The sequence below is a fragment of the Ptychodera flava genome, chromosome 20, assembly GCF_041260155.1.
Source record: "Ptychodera flava strain L36383 chromosome 20, AS_Pfla_20210202, whole genome shotgun sequence".
NCBI lineage: Eukaryota > Metazoa > Hemichordata > Enteropneusta > Ptychoderidae > Ptychodera > Ptychodera flava.
This window is the reverse complement of record NC_091947.1, coordinates 15,101,919-15,117,712: the sequence shown is the minus strand read 5'-3', so window position 1 is coordinate 15,117,712 and position 15,794 is coordinate 15,101,919. Positions and strand designations below refer to the sequence as shown.

The window sequence follows — 15,794 nt, the reverse complement described above, 5'->3', positions numbered from 1 at the left end:
AATCCAGATTGCTCAGATGTGACAAATGGTATGTTGATTGACAAGATGAATTCTCCATGTCAAATTAACACTTTGTATCATGACAGAATTGGACAGTGAAATCTACCAAGCCATGATATCTACCAGACAGACATGTCAGGTTCACTGATTCATTTTGACAAGTGTGAAAATTAGTGGGCACTGACAACGACTTGCATTCAACACTGGTAGCCTAGGGAATCATTAGATTAGGGCTCCAGTGCAGTGTAGCTAAAGGCCCTCAAGAAAACCCCTTTTAGTCAATATACCCATAGTACCGGTATGTCAGTGCCCATAGTCTCACCCATGCCTTCACTTAAAGTTTATTCTGTAACACTGCAAGTGTACAGTGACTGAAATTGTGATCATTGATTTAAGTATAATACACCCAAACTGTTGTCCATCACTTGTAAAATCTTTTCTGTACATATATGGTCTAAAAGCACTGTGGACAGTGTCACAAGCTGTATGTCTATGTGCTCTGTAAATACAATATAATTGGCACGAGCCATATCTATATGTATACTGGATTGTCCAATACAAAGTACTGAAGGCCAGGATTACACATAATTAATGGCTGTTAGTTTTCAGAGGCACAATTGAAACAAAGGCTTTAAAAGCGGGACAAGTGATGGTCTACAGCTTTAGTGATGCCCACACACTTACTTATTTCTATCATATGAAATTGATGAATCTTCTTTTAACAATTAAGCTTATTTATATACATTTAGTCGCTATATGCTCATTTATATCAAAGAAGTATGCAGTTCTCTCGCTTAAAGATGTACTACCCAGATATGCCATAAATTTCAGCATATATGAAAATAAGTCAATGACAAACATTTGTGTATGTATGTCTTCCATGTTTATGTAGAAAGTGTTGTGATATATGTATGCTATATAAAAGTAGGACAGAGTATATTATGAGTACGTGACTGTTACAGATCAGCAGAGTTGTCTTAACCATGACTATATATGCTTAGAAATGGCATGATCACACATCCTATAATGCAAATTATGTATGGTATTTTAGGATTGGACGCCGAGGATCATGGAATCCTGTGTCCATTTTTAATAAAGTGATGATGATTTGCTCTCTATTTTAATGCAGAGCTTTAAACCAGTATGTAGGCATAGGTACATGTACATGTAGGTAGGCTGTGAATGAAAAACGTGCATGTAACCAACCTACACTTGGAGCACCACTGAACACAATTAACACACAAACATTTACTGCCATCATACGCTACTTTCTGTCCAGACTTGAATGGTGTCCTGTAGAAGTCAAATCATATAAATGCCGCATGCAGTTACATTTATTTATTTATTTTTTTAATAAAACGGAATAAGTATAATGGCCCTTATAAATTAATGACAGAATATCATTATAACAGATTATTCTGTGGAATGTTTTGAAGATGCAAACACGTGCATTCAACATGGGAACTGGTGGATGAATCAGGCATATGAATTGTTATTACATGTAATTTTTAGTGCAGTTATTTTTTCAGTTTCTGGTGAACTATCTTGGTAATGGTTTATAATGGTCAAATAATGCTGAAGTTACTCTTATCTGTGACATCAAACAAGACAAGTCCAAGTTCAGACCCTTGTCTCCTCCAAATGAGTAACTGATGATATTTTTGACGATGAAATGGTATCCCAGCATGCCTCACCATGATTTGGTTGGAATTACATCATGCTAAATATCTGGATGTTAGAATGTAAATGAGGTGTGGACAACCCAAACAGTTACTTTTGTATAATTTCAAGCCCCAAGATCTGCGCACTGTACATTTATTCTAAGTCTAGAATTGGTCAAAACAGCACAGAGACCAGTTGATCGATCACAGATTTTCAAAACAAGATCCTTTTCACAGAGAAAGAATTTACATGTGGTTTCAGTATGTCAAGATTTGAGACTGAAGTTTACTATCAATAATAAATCTTAGTGCTTAGTTGAAATGGTCACTGCAAGCAAAAATACACCATCTGGTTTTACATCAGACTTTTATCTTTCAACAAGTTAGCATTCTGTTTTGCCTTTCCACCCCTATATATCCAAGTGTGCAGGTCCACACTCACCATTGCAAAGACTAGATTTGGGGCTAAACCATGATGAATGGGTAATTCCTGGAGGATGAGAATGACTCACTTGACTTGTATTTTCATGTTGTCATTATTTTTGTTGTTTTTTACAATAAATGAAAATTTTTTATCATTTTCGTAATCATAACATAAATGTTGAAGAAGCACTTATACATGGCAGAATACTTGCATCGCTATGACATGTAAGCTCTCAGTGTTTTCCACTGATTTAGACAACAGGGAAACTGCGTCAATTTCTTGCATTTGATGAACAGAAATAAACCAAATAACTTTAGGAAAGTCAGATTGCAACAGTCGCACAAATACCAACATGTGCATTTCAGCAGCTGGCTACGTGTGAACTAACTCTGCCCTTCTTACAAATGCCAGTGTTTTAGATTTCTCCAAGGCCTTTAGATTACGAGAGACAGATAATGTATTTGTTCTCCAAAAAACAAGTCAGAATCTGACGTTGACGACTTTCATGGGAACTGCCTTGAAACCAAACGAAAACAGGATTTAGTTCAGTATGCGGCTTGGTCGGATGTCCTGAGGGTGAAAATGGTTAAGAATGAGTTGAGTGAAAGTAGTGGATAAGAAGACGGGTGATGATAAAGAGTTATAGATTAGTACGGGGACTGTCAGTGATAAAGATGTCTATGAAATGTCATACACTGTCAGAAGACGTCATCCCATACCGACAAAACACATCGACATTAACTTGTACTGAGAGTTGTAATTCTTTGAAGCTTCTTCACTGCTGTTCTCATCAATCATTTTATCTCCAAAGCTGTAAGCTTTCACAACATTGTTTTGAGAAGGCAAAATTTAAACAGCCTATTAAAAACTAAATTGTTCAGTTCTTCATATTTAGACAATATGAACGTGAGATTGACGTTTACACCAAATTTTGGCAAAAAACGGCCAATTTACGAGTACGTGTTGGTTATGTCATAGATTCTTTTTCAAAGCTATTCTAATTATTGAGGCAGATCATCACGGTACGTGCCGACTAAAAGGCCAACTTTTAATTCTTTCCAACTGCTGCTGTTAAAAACACTGGCAGGGTTATCACCTCTTGGACGCGGCTTTGATTACTTTTGATGTTCAGGACAAGTATTCGTGATTTTTGTTCCATACTAATACGTGGTAGCATCTAAATTGGTCAGAAGCCATCAATCACTCTGTTGTCCACATAACTATTACCGTGTGGGTCATTCCATGCTATCGAATACACTTTCAATCAGTTATTCCCACATTTGTATGTTCTGCCAGCAAAAAGGTGGAAGGAACTCAAATAACCAACAATCTCGAGAATGTTTGGCTCGGTGTAACATCAGGAGCAACATATTACAAGAAGCAACTTTGATCATATTGGTGTCGAGAATTACAAAATGTATTCATTATAAAAGCCCAGTTATTTGACAGCCCGGGCAATTGCATCGCTGATTTGAAATGAGAATGTGATAGCAGTGAAAGCTTCAAATTGAATTTCAAACCCTCTGTACAGTTTGTGCATCCTGCAAGGGAAACAGACATTCCGAGGAGATGTAGTTAATCCTATTCTACAAATGTGACATTACAATGTAAGATAGCATGAAACTCAACATTCATGTTAAAAGATGACAGTAAACATTTACATGAGATTCCAAGTCATGCATCGGAGTATAAATATATCTATCATACAACCAAGTGACCTTACAAGTATACTGACCTCTACCTGTCTACTTCTGCTATGTCAAGATAAGCTATAAAAAATATTTTGCAGTACTCTATGTTCTAGAAACCATGCAACACACGTAATTGTCATCTTTGTATGAAATATTTTACACAATGCATGCAAAACAAATTACAGCCATGTGAAGAGTTAAAATTTTCCACAAACAATTAATTTGACATTAATGATGGAATTGTAAAGTTTGCATCTTGCACCATCACTTCTCTGTGAGGAAAGTACATGCACAGATTCTTGTACATGCAGCGAGACCTGCAGACTCAAGTGCAAGCGGGAGACCTGTTGTGACAATATTTGATACGTTCCATGAGACAGCAGGTCACTTCCTGTGTTAATAACAGACTTTTCGGGGTATGATGGCAATGTCGTGTCGTCTCTTGGGGCAGCTACCTTCCAAGCATTCCTTGGTGACATACAGACCATCCATGCGACAATCAGACACAAAAAAATGGGGTGGTTCCATAGCTTCCATTCGTATGTAGCAGACATACATCCGTGTTTTTGTGGAAATCTCAAAAAAAAAAAGCTACACATCTGAATATTAGACTTGAAAAACTACAGGTGGTGTTAGTAAGCACTCAAAATAGAATATTTTTTTTTTTGTAACTCACCCACATTGAGCGCAGACAAAGCAGTGTTGATGATATGTGTTGCCCAGTGCCGTCACCACTTCGCCCTCCACATACTCTCCACATGCTTTGCATTTCGTTCCGAACAGATCTTGAAAGTCACTGGCGCAGTAATAACTGCCGTCTTTGACAAAGAATCCACCATGGGCCAATGTTGAATTACATACTGCAAGAAAGGACAGAGAAAAAAAAATGGAAATTCAGATGTCGGCAACATCCACTCTCAGTAATTCATCATATCGTTGAAGTCGATAACAGCATCTCTTGAGAAAATAATTACGCCATTTCTCTCTATGGAATGGGGGCTGCCTGATAAACTGTCTACATCCTTTCCAGTGAAGAGTACAATACAGGAAATATCATCCAGATTGGCACACATTTGCTACATTCCGTGATAAACTTGACTTGATAAGCATATTGTGGTACGGTGCCGTGGGAGGTATTGTAGGGTGTCCTTACTTTCCGCAGACATGTTCCAAAAACGGTGTCTAGCTTCTCCGCTAGGCTACACGTATTTCCACCGGAGCTGGCTGGCCAGCTGCACAGCTGATTAGGACGTGCGATGCGATCCTTCTTAGTGGAGTTGAAAACTAAAGACTGATTGGCTCCATGCCGCCGTCCAACCAGTCTGGTATAACTTGATCACTTGACTCAGGATTCGTTTATAAATAGGACACTGAGGTTATCTACGTAGATGGTATGTGCACAGCTAAAGCATGAATCATGGACAGATTAAATGACATCACAGGCTGTCGGCTGAGTCCAGCCAGTATCTGTCCCAACCAAACAGTCTATTCACTATGATGATATTATTGTTGCCAAAACGTTTTTGATCAATCCTCTTTTTAAAAAAAAATACCTGTACTTGGTGTTGAGATTTTTATTACATTGTACAATTAACAAATTTGATATGTCCAAACGTTTCTCAATTCTCTTTTTTTCATGGTACTTGTGAGGCTAATGAAAACTCAGGAACATTGAAACGCACATTGCCAAAAAAGAAAAGGCAATGTAACAATTACCATGGTGATTTGTATTAATTTTTTGCCCCAAGTTTCATTTTCACCAAGTTTCATATTTGACTGTATAAGATTTCTACCGATTTTCTACTTTTCTTTCTAATTTGACCAAGTTGTGATGCCATTGTTTTCTTTTTCATTGAAAGAGCCAGAAGCTGTAACTTTTGATAATTTTAAAAACTATGTTATTGTATGTCAACATCAAGTTCTTGTCCTACTCTCCAAAGCATGTTGAAACACTCAGTAACTATTCAGCTTGTATGCACACAGTGTACATGTATAAAATGCACTGTTTTTGTTTACATTTGAACTGTAGTCCGGACTTGGAATCCACTTGTCAACAATAACAATGCAGTCTCTCCAAGTACAGGCTGAGTTGACAAGCTGAATACTGTGTATCTCCAACATGCTTTAGGGAGTAGAACAATAAACAGTAGTTGACATACAAAACAAAAATAGTGAAAAAAATCATCAAAAATTACAGCTACTGGCCCTTTAACTCAAATGCATATATCTACTGGAAATGGAAAACAGTCAATGAAACTGGCAGATTTCTGGATTGTAAAGCAGTACAAGTATATGTACTGTCTGAGGTTGGCTGATAATTTCAATATATTCACAATGGTAGTTGACAAGGCTTGACTGCAGGATGATGCCTGCTGTAATGATTGTTTTTGAATAACTCTGTTGACATAATGATGTCCTGGCCTATAATTTACTACCCCTTCATCACAATGTAAACATTGCAATAATACTTGACATATACAGTATTTGACATACATTTAGTTGACAGTTTTGGGAAGAGATTCATGAAAATCTGATGTTTAATAGATCATGCTTCTGTTAGGATATAATCCTCTCTAGTCATGTTTAAAGAAAAAGAACCAGAAACAATCAAGGGTAGTCTTGTTCAATGGCTCTTATGTAATTTGATCACATGACAGCTTTTGACCAATAAGAAAGCAGTATTACTGAATGATTTATATGCAAATTACTTCAGTAGCTACTTTTGACCAATAACAATCCAGGTAGCATGGGATATACCTTCATGGTGTACACTCGTTATTTCACAAATAATGTATAGTTGTGAATTACCACAAAAGCTCAAGAAAAACTTTAAATAGCCCTGAGAAAGAGGTGTCAATACAATCTTTCTGAATGCTCTACTAACAGTTTTCAACATCTGAACCATGCAAGAGGAGACAAAATTTACTGATTAAAACAGAACTCCTCTTTAGTCAACCAGTGATTCACTACACTTGCTTTGTGGAAAGGGTTATATTTACTAATTGTTTTAAAAGGCCAATTTTTGCAAGATATACTAGTTTGGCAAAGATTGGCTTTGCATTCTTACTGTCATTAGTTCACTCCCGTGTCATCTCAAGTTTCTGTGGTCAGTCATGGAAGATTCACATATGCACATCATGAATGTGTCAAGTTTTGAACGGCACTAGGTGCTTGAATTTTGGCAGTACCATAAAATCTACTATCAATAATTGGCTAATCCAGGCACATATCTCCTAACCAAACTTGATTTTTAATCACATATTTCAAATTTGGTAAGTAAACACTGCTGATTATCAATACCATTATCAATACCGGTATATTGGTACAACTTGTCATGATGATGAAATTATTGCTATACTACTCCATAATTTTCGTTTTTTTTTCACCAACTCTGCATTCTGAGAAGCTTTTACATGAATTTAATGATGTCTGTCGATCAATCTTCTTTCTGAAGCAAAGATCTACTGGTTAATGTGTGCTTTAGATGAGGGCCCATCTTATGTCATGAAAACAACTTATAGGTACAACAACTTATACAAATTATATTTCTCTGGTGTTTAATACCCACACCCACAGATACTTACAACTTCTAGCTTTTCACACTGAACAGACAAGGTGGCAGCTGTTGATACATTTCAAACTAACTGAATACCTGACACTACTTGGAATGCAATTTATTCACCCACGAAGTAATTTACAAACTTTTCCCAAGTCACTATATATGGATGAAAAATTCCATGTAAAAGGTCCTTTACAATAAGTTTGTAAAGTTAGATTTATATATAAATTGCGCTATCACCAGCTTATTTTTTCTGGCATTGTAATTGAACAGTTTCGCATACCAGGATCCATGACCTTTGAACTTTTCATCTCAAGGATGATCCCACAGTAATATCAATACTAACAATGTTGGAGGGCTGTAGCTAACTTCCTTACTGAAAGCGTAAACAACAAAAGGAACAAGAGCATGTGATGCTGGATGGACGCCAGATTACAAAGGATCTGTATCAAGTTTGGCTTTTACTTTTGGGTAGACTCTGATAATTGTCTGTTTTTATCATTTCTGTGTTTGGCAAATGGAGTGTGCAGCTACAAAGGAATTGAACAATACAACCTGAGACTTGAAAATAGTGAAAAACCCAAAAGGAAAGGCTAAATAAAACCTGCATACCGGTGGGATAAAAATTGAGCAAACTGATACAGCTAGTAATAAAATCCTCTGCAGTAGGGGATCATCTCTGAATGTTTCAGAATCAAACCTGGATGATGAGATTTTGATCCTGAAACATTCCGACATATCCATTCCCACAAAGTATTTTGGTATCACGGTGACACTTAAACGGCTTGAATTGATAAAATATGAGAATGACATTTGAATAAAATAGGAGGGTGAGCCGACCATTTGAATCATCAAGTACCAGCATGACTGTACCCACTTCCAAATACTAACGTCTTGTAAAAAAAAACAGACTAAGCTTGTTCTGCAAAGAAACAACAACATTAAGTATGAATTGTCCCGCATACTGTGGGATGTCTTTCATTGTTAATGATCAACCTCCAACATCATTTCATCCGAAGAAATTGATACACTGCCCAGCAGCTCAAATCAACATGTTTACGACTTTCGACTTTCGTAGTGTTTTCGCGGCATAACATTCTTGTGTTACAGAGACACTGTGTGACTATAACGTGTCAAGGATGATTATGACTCAGACTTATAACTTGATACAATGTTACTTGTTTGGAAAAAAAAATGAAATAAAAATATCACTGCCTGTGTTGTTCATGATCTGTAGCAAGTTTTTCAGTACCACTCATCTGTTATTTCAATATGATAAACATACTAGCACAACGCGGCACATAGTATAGATGTGCATTAAATAGCCATTTCAGCATTATTAACCAATTCCATGTTCAAAGAAATGGAAGCTGTATCACTTTGATGCAACACGATGAACTTACTGAAATAAATATGATGAAAGAGAAATAAAGTGAAATAGTTGTCGAATCCCATCATAAAATACTCAACCTAGATGAACTGTGAGAGCAATTTTGAAGACCAAACCAGAGATATTTCAATAAATTTTGCATCAGCAATAATTAATCAAAGCAAGCAAGCATAATTCATAGTCATTGATTCAACCCTGTTTGTAATATTTCATATATCTAAAATTACTTTGAACCCATTATGCAATACAACAAAGTAACCAAAGAAATAGGTGGAAAGGTTATATTCGAGATCTATAGGGCGTCCTGGCATTTTTTCAAAGCGTTATAAATAAAACTGGAATTCACCGGGAATAGTGTCTGTCTTCAGATTGAATATCAAAATGATGAATATGTCACAGCTAGGGTTTTTTTCTCATGAATTTGTGACTCTCGGACTGTGTTAGTAATCATATAGTATACTGAAAATACATTGGCTCAAGATCAAAAGCTGCATTAATCCTGACAAATGAAACAAGAAGATCAAAAGAGTGTCATGATGCATTCACAAAGCCTTAAGTTCTCATTTCGCTTTTGAGTAGGTATATACAAACACCCAGATTTCTTTATATATTGGGAATAAAATCCATAGAAACCCATATATCACAAACGTCCAGGTGTAGTCTGAATTATTAATGAGTTGTACAACCTGCATACTCCATTATTTGTCAAAAATTTGGCCAAAAAAATGAGGAATTGTGTGTCACATGGTAATTTGTATGGTTATGACCACAGGAACATCAGACATCAACACCACCGTACCAAACTGACCGCTTGACCACAAATGGCCACGGCCTAACTTTTGCCATATAGGTAAATGTAGGACAGAAATGAAGTACCGACGACGGCGAACAAGAAATTACTTTGTACATGCAAGTCATGGCTCATTAGTCTTGTAGGATAATTGCACTATCTAATAGGCTTCATTCAGGTCAGTGCCAGAGGATGGTGATATGTCCCTTGTATATTTCAACTGATAATGGATCTCCTTAATCCTATTATCGCAATGTACACAGCCACAGTTAAAGTCAATGGCTTTACATAATCACTGTGTAACTGTATCAACACCCAATTTCATTATCACTGAGATAAGCCAGTGAGTCAATGTCATGACCGAAAAAAGTTTCAGTAGCCACAGAATACTGGGTATTTTTTATCAGGCTCAGAATATTTGCTGTGTGCTTTGGATTCATGCGATTCCAATCTACAAGGGGATAGGGTAACTTGAGAAGATAGAACAGTAAAATCCAAGAGTGTGACTTTGGCATTTTCCACTGGGATACACACGCTGGGACGGGCTGCAAGTATGTTGTTTTGAACTGCTCGGAGGCTGCCTGGAACTGCAAAATATTACCACCACTGTGATAGTCAGATACTGTTACCAGGCTTGTCCAAGGACTTCACTGCTTGATCACACAATCATTTTTTGTTAAAACTGCAGATAGCAAACAAATTAATCTCAATCCGCTAGATTTCTTAGTTTGAAAATATTATATCAAGGCTAGGCTTTGTATTATGTTCTTTGTGTATTAGAGTAAATCATTTGGCTAGCAGATTGGCTTCCTCTTTCCTGTGATGTAAATCACATGCATAAACAAAAGATAAAATTTAAGACAGCCATCGGAAAGTAACAGTTTACAAATGTTTGGCCAACTTAAAGATAACTTCTGGCTAGTTTGAAATTCTTGTTATACCGAGAAAAGGAGAAAAAAGATTATTAGCTCAAGTGTAATACTCACATGGTTTTTTCACTAAGCAAAAGTAGGTCATGGTGGGAACTATTTCACTGTCAAATTCTGCCTCGGGTCAAGGATCAAACTTTGTAACAATCTGTTGTTGTCTTTGAGCGAAAAGTAAAGAACAGATCTCGACCGGGTGGTGACCAGACTGAACATTCCAATGGGGGCACTTGCGCTTGGTTTAGACTACATAGGCCGGCTACAATGGGCACCTGCAAAATTTTTATCGGGCGGGGTGATTATGTCATCATTAAGAGGGGTGGGTGTAGATGACTTCAAGAATGCAGCCCTAGAGGATGAATTACAGACATTTTAAGGACAAGCAAGGTGGATATCCATTCTGTAGAGGGGGGTATCATCGAGAGAATGATTCATAGACACCCACTGAAAATCATAATTATCAGTGAGAAATCCAACATATTCATGTGACAAGCCAAGACTTTTGTATCGGTGGAAAGTCATCTGATCGTGACAAAGAAGTCTTAATAGAAAGGACCCCCCCAAAGGGCGGAGAACTCCCGATTCATGACGCCACTCTCCCTATGGAACAGCCCGGCTTCCACTCTGATGGGAAACAGTCTCCATCCAATCGCTCACAAGTTGCTATTTTGAGACCCCGCTCAAAGATCAGGTCAGCGGCAACACGGCTGAAAAACGTGGAATTATTTTTATTCCTGTTGTTCACCCGATGAATAGCTAAGGCATGACTCCTGCCGGGTACTTGCAGGGTGAGCACGGATCAAAAGGGCACAGATTAAAAGGAGACTAAAGTGTGGATTTTTGCCCAGACTGATGAATGAGTTTAATACATGTATTGTGACCTTAAGACATATATATAGAAGATGATATACAGAATTGAAATGTATATTTGTATTCTAGAAAGTTAAGTAGCAAACAGAAATAGATCAATGTATAAATGATGTCAGATACATTGCATGCCTGGAAGTTTTACACTTTTATGCTTTGTAGCACAAAGTTTATTTTGTATTCCATTGTTTATGACAAAATCAAACCCACATTAAAAATGTAGGACGATTTTTAGTTGCCGTATTACAGAATTTTTTTCTGTTGATTTTGGGGTTACGTTTTCCTGCATGAAAGAACACCTGATCCAAAGAAAAGTAGAAGATGTTCACACAAGTGTGAAATGATGAACAATGGTTGCCTTTAGTTCATCAAAGCTTTGGCTTTTCATGGGACAATAACACTTTTCATTACCATAACAGACGGGTTTTGCCCACCCGCATCAAACAACACTGGGTTAACAACCTCTGATATGATGAAAAAGTACACGTTGCAACAGTGGATGTCTTTGTGAATCCAGCAACACTAGCTGCACAAAACCTATTTAATGGTAAGCTTGAGGTTATAAGTGGACACCATTGTTGCAAACTTTTGTTATTTCATATTTCATGTTAATCACTGGATTTTCAGTTCTTGGTCCATCATTTACTAGATTTGAACTTTTATATTCTAGGAATCATTACAGAGAGAATTTCTCAACAACTTAAATGGCAAGTAAATGTCAGATGATAATTGAGTACAACAGTAAATAGTACAACAGTACAACAGTAAATAGGCATCATGATGAATGACATAAATGAGAATAAATGATAAACAATCAATCAATACATTTGAGTAATAAAAGACAACTACATATTAAAATTGTTACAGTGCCTTATCTTTAAATATTTGACCCTGTGGGTGCTGCAATTTTTCCACCAAAATTTACTGCAGCATTTTACCAGGTTTTATAATTTTTCTGTAAATGTTATGATAATTATGATAATTTTGGACCAAATAGACATCACATTTAATTGGTACAGATTTTTATTAAAATTTTGGCAAAAAGTTGAAAAAATTTGACAGGGGTATGTTTTATAAAGGTGACAAAAATTGACTTTGGCACCCAAAGGGTTAACATGTGGTTTCTCTCACTGGACATTTTAAAACAACAGAAAAACAACCATATAATGGCAGTACTCTAGGCAAGTGTTTTTAATTTCTTTGCATTTATATTAAGAAATATGATACCAATGTGCACCTGCTACACTCACATCACTTGGTGGACTCATGAGGGCGCTCTACTGTTAACCCTATCTTTCTTATGTTTCTATGCTCGTCCACCTGACAAGTTGAGGCCATGAAATTGGGCTTCAAATCAGTTTTTGGAAATTGTGTATATTTTGTATATTGGAGGTCAATTTGAAAATCAAATGATGTGCAAAGATTCCATTACTTTACTGCAAAAAGTCTACATAACTGAAACCTGATCAGTCCGAATCATCAAAACTTTCCAAACCAATATCTCAGTTCATTTTATGATAATTTATTCAGTAATAATAAATATACTGCACTCTAGCTAAATTCTAATCCTACCTGTTTTATTTTCACATAGCATAAGATGAGATTATCCAACTACTGGCAAATATACATGTACACCCGGTGTACATTATCTGGTATGTGAACAAGCCATACAAGAGTAAGGAAATGATGCAGTTCTCACATTAATTCTTTCTTAACTTTGGATTCTTTTTTAGAGAAGATAAAAATTTGCAGTTCTACTGAATACAATTCAGTCACATTGGAAGATGGCAATCATGTAACACATAAAGACTTGGAAATAATTTTGATTAAGATTTAGCTTTCCGCCTGGACCCTAAACACATAACAAAAGCCAAGATACTGTGACAACATGCAGGTAGCCAATTGAAAGTATAAAGGAACCTTTCATACACCGGTTACCTTCAATAATAATGGTACATCTACAACAAGAAAAATCATACAATTAGGTTAATGAGAGAATGACATTGGACTTTTTAATGTTTACTACAATTATGTTTTAAGGTACCATTAAATATGTGCACCAATACTTGACAATTGAGGTGACTAAATGGGTATAATGGTTGTAGCAAAGTATGTTCAGGCTATGTGACCACTGCAGTGCTCAACATTATAAAAGTTCAGTGTCATTAAATATCTACTCACTCATTTTCTAATTAAAGGCCAATAGCTATATCTTTTGATGATTTTCTTCCCACTATTTTTGTTTTGAATGTTCAATTGCAAATTCTTGTTCGACTCCCCAAAGCATATGTTAACAGCCACTATTCAGCGTGTCAACACAGTGTCTATTCAAGTAAAATGCACTATTATTTTTACATTCAAATTGTGGTCCGGACCAGAATTCATTTGTTGACAATAACAATACAGTCTAGACATGTACAGGCTGAGTTGACAAGCTGAATACTGTGTATCTCAACGTGCTTTGAAGATTAGAATAAGGAACTAGTTGACATTAAAAATAAAGCGTGACAAAATAATCAAAAGTTACAACTAAAAACACAACTTTATGACAAATTCATTCATTTGTACAATATACCTACAAAATACAGAGCTTCTGTGCAAGTTCAATGCAGTACTACACAAAATAAACACTTAAAATTAAAAAAAAAAAACTTGTATGTGCCCTTCAACAGGTCATTCTAGGATAAAAACTCCATTAAAGCACAAAGCAGTCTAAGCTGTCTATACTTGTACAATAACATTGACACATACTCTGTCAAAACAAAGGTTTCAGTGACTGCTCTGATCTCTTCAAGGTGTTGTAAAGGGACCCCGCTTCAAACAACAGTCATGATTAGATCAGTACATTTTCAAGGATGTTACTCATTGTCTGCCACACTTGAACTGTGACACCCTCTTTTGTGATATTGACTTTAGCTGGCAATATTAAAGATTACTCATTGAAGGGATGTAGTATTGAAGTCAGATGAAGATAAGATAAATATTGAGTAACAATGGTGAGATTAGCCAGACTGCCAATTCATTCACACATAAGATCTGATCCTGAGTTTGTTTACCATGATAAGAAGATTAAAGGGGTGTGTTTGGAATTTTGACTTCCATTGCAGCATTGACACTACAATCCTGTGAACAAATATTTCCTGTTCTGTTTATCTGATACAAAACAGGTGCACTTCAACTCTTTCTATTTGGAGCTCTTGCCATATTGAAATGCAAAAATCTTCACACAAGATAGCATAATATCACATTTTTCCTTCTCTTTTAACTTCTGTACATTAAAAGTGTCATATAAGGACTATGATTATTTGGACAATTTCATATGTTTACATCAGGAATTTCCCAACATTAGAGTTTTATTTCATTGATACTTGCCACAAACCCTATTAACATAGATTCATTCTTAATACTATCAGATTATTGAGGGGGGGGGGAGAGAGAAATTGAATTTTCAGGGTAGATGTTCATCACCTCAGGCAAATGAAATACAGGTACTATGATAGATTGAAGTATACTTGCTGGAGTCAACACAAGGTCATGCATTCAACGAAACACAAAGCATGACATTATGAAATTTTCTTTCCAGATTACAAATTGATTTTAGGTGGCATTATTCATGCTGACTTGAAATTGCACTACTTTCTAAATATTTCCGGATTATCAAAAAACCTCACAATTGTGAAAATTGGATCTCACTATGGATTGGTACATCTGAATATTTGATATTTGTATCATAATAGGATACTTCATGTTGCCAAACTAATTTATTTCCCCACAGAAGGAAGACGCAATCGCTCACTGCTACTGTTTATGATTTCAAAAAAATATCTATATTACTAAATGAAATCTCAAAAAAGTTCAAAGTTAATGGAATAGAAAGGTAGTTTAATGTATCATAACATTACCTGAGTCCAAAGTTTTTGAATTGAGTGCACAGGCATAATAATTATTTTTAATGCTGAACACAACTGGCAAATTAATACAGTTAAACATAGCATATTTCTAAATGTTGCAAATTTGACATTTTTTTGTATTTTCTGCATGTAATACTAGATGACAAATATAATGCCGGAAATTTACAATTTAATTTGCGATAAATAACTTCATTATCTCATACATTCACACAGAAAACTGCACTTTTAACCCTTTCACCACCATGGTTTGTCCCAAAATCCATTGTTTTTCTATGGTAAAGTTGGACCTGTATACAGGGAACTGGGGGTGAAAGGGTTTAAGCTTTAATGTTACACTTGTATATTATTGGCACCAACCTCATTGCAGTAACAATTTCTGTGGCGCATTCTGGGCTTTACAAAGAAAGCTCTGGTTTATTTCAATGATCATTGGTGGAATATAGCATTTATCACATTATTAAAGTAACTAATTAGGCAATTTGCAATATGTTCAATAATGTACAGTAATTTGGCTGGCAGATGTTGTGAAAAAAAAAATTGAAAAACATACTGTGCCATAGAAACTAATACGGGAC

At 36.0% G+C, this 15,794-nt stretch overlaps 1 protein-coding gene across 50 annotated transcripts in view; it reads right to left on the bottom strand.

Annotated features, from left to right (window-relative positions):
* LOC139120131 (actin-binding LIM protein 2-like) overlaps positions 1 to 15,794 on the bottom strand; it is a 114,541-nt gene that overhangs the window by 39,397 nt on the left and 59,350 nt on the right. For 27 of the 50 annotated variants that reach the window (XM_070684264.1, XM_070684263.1, XM_070684244.1 and 24 more), the window contains exon 3: positions 4,453 to 4,636. In XM_070684264.1, coding sequence (XP_070540365.1) covers positions 4,453 to 4,636 — 184 coding nt within the window. Of the gene's footprint in view, positions 1 to 1,206; positions 1,294 to 4,452; positions 4,637 to 4,929; positions 5,077 to 10,501; positions 10,685 to 15,794 lie in introns of those variants that run through there. The other 23 variants (XM_070684240.1, XM_070684247.1, XM_070684250.1 and 20 more) reach the window with 5 other exon arrangements.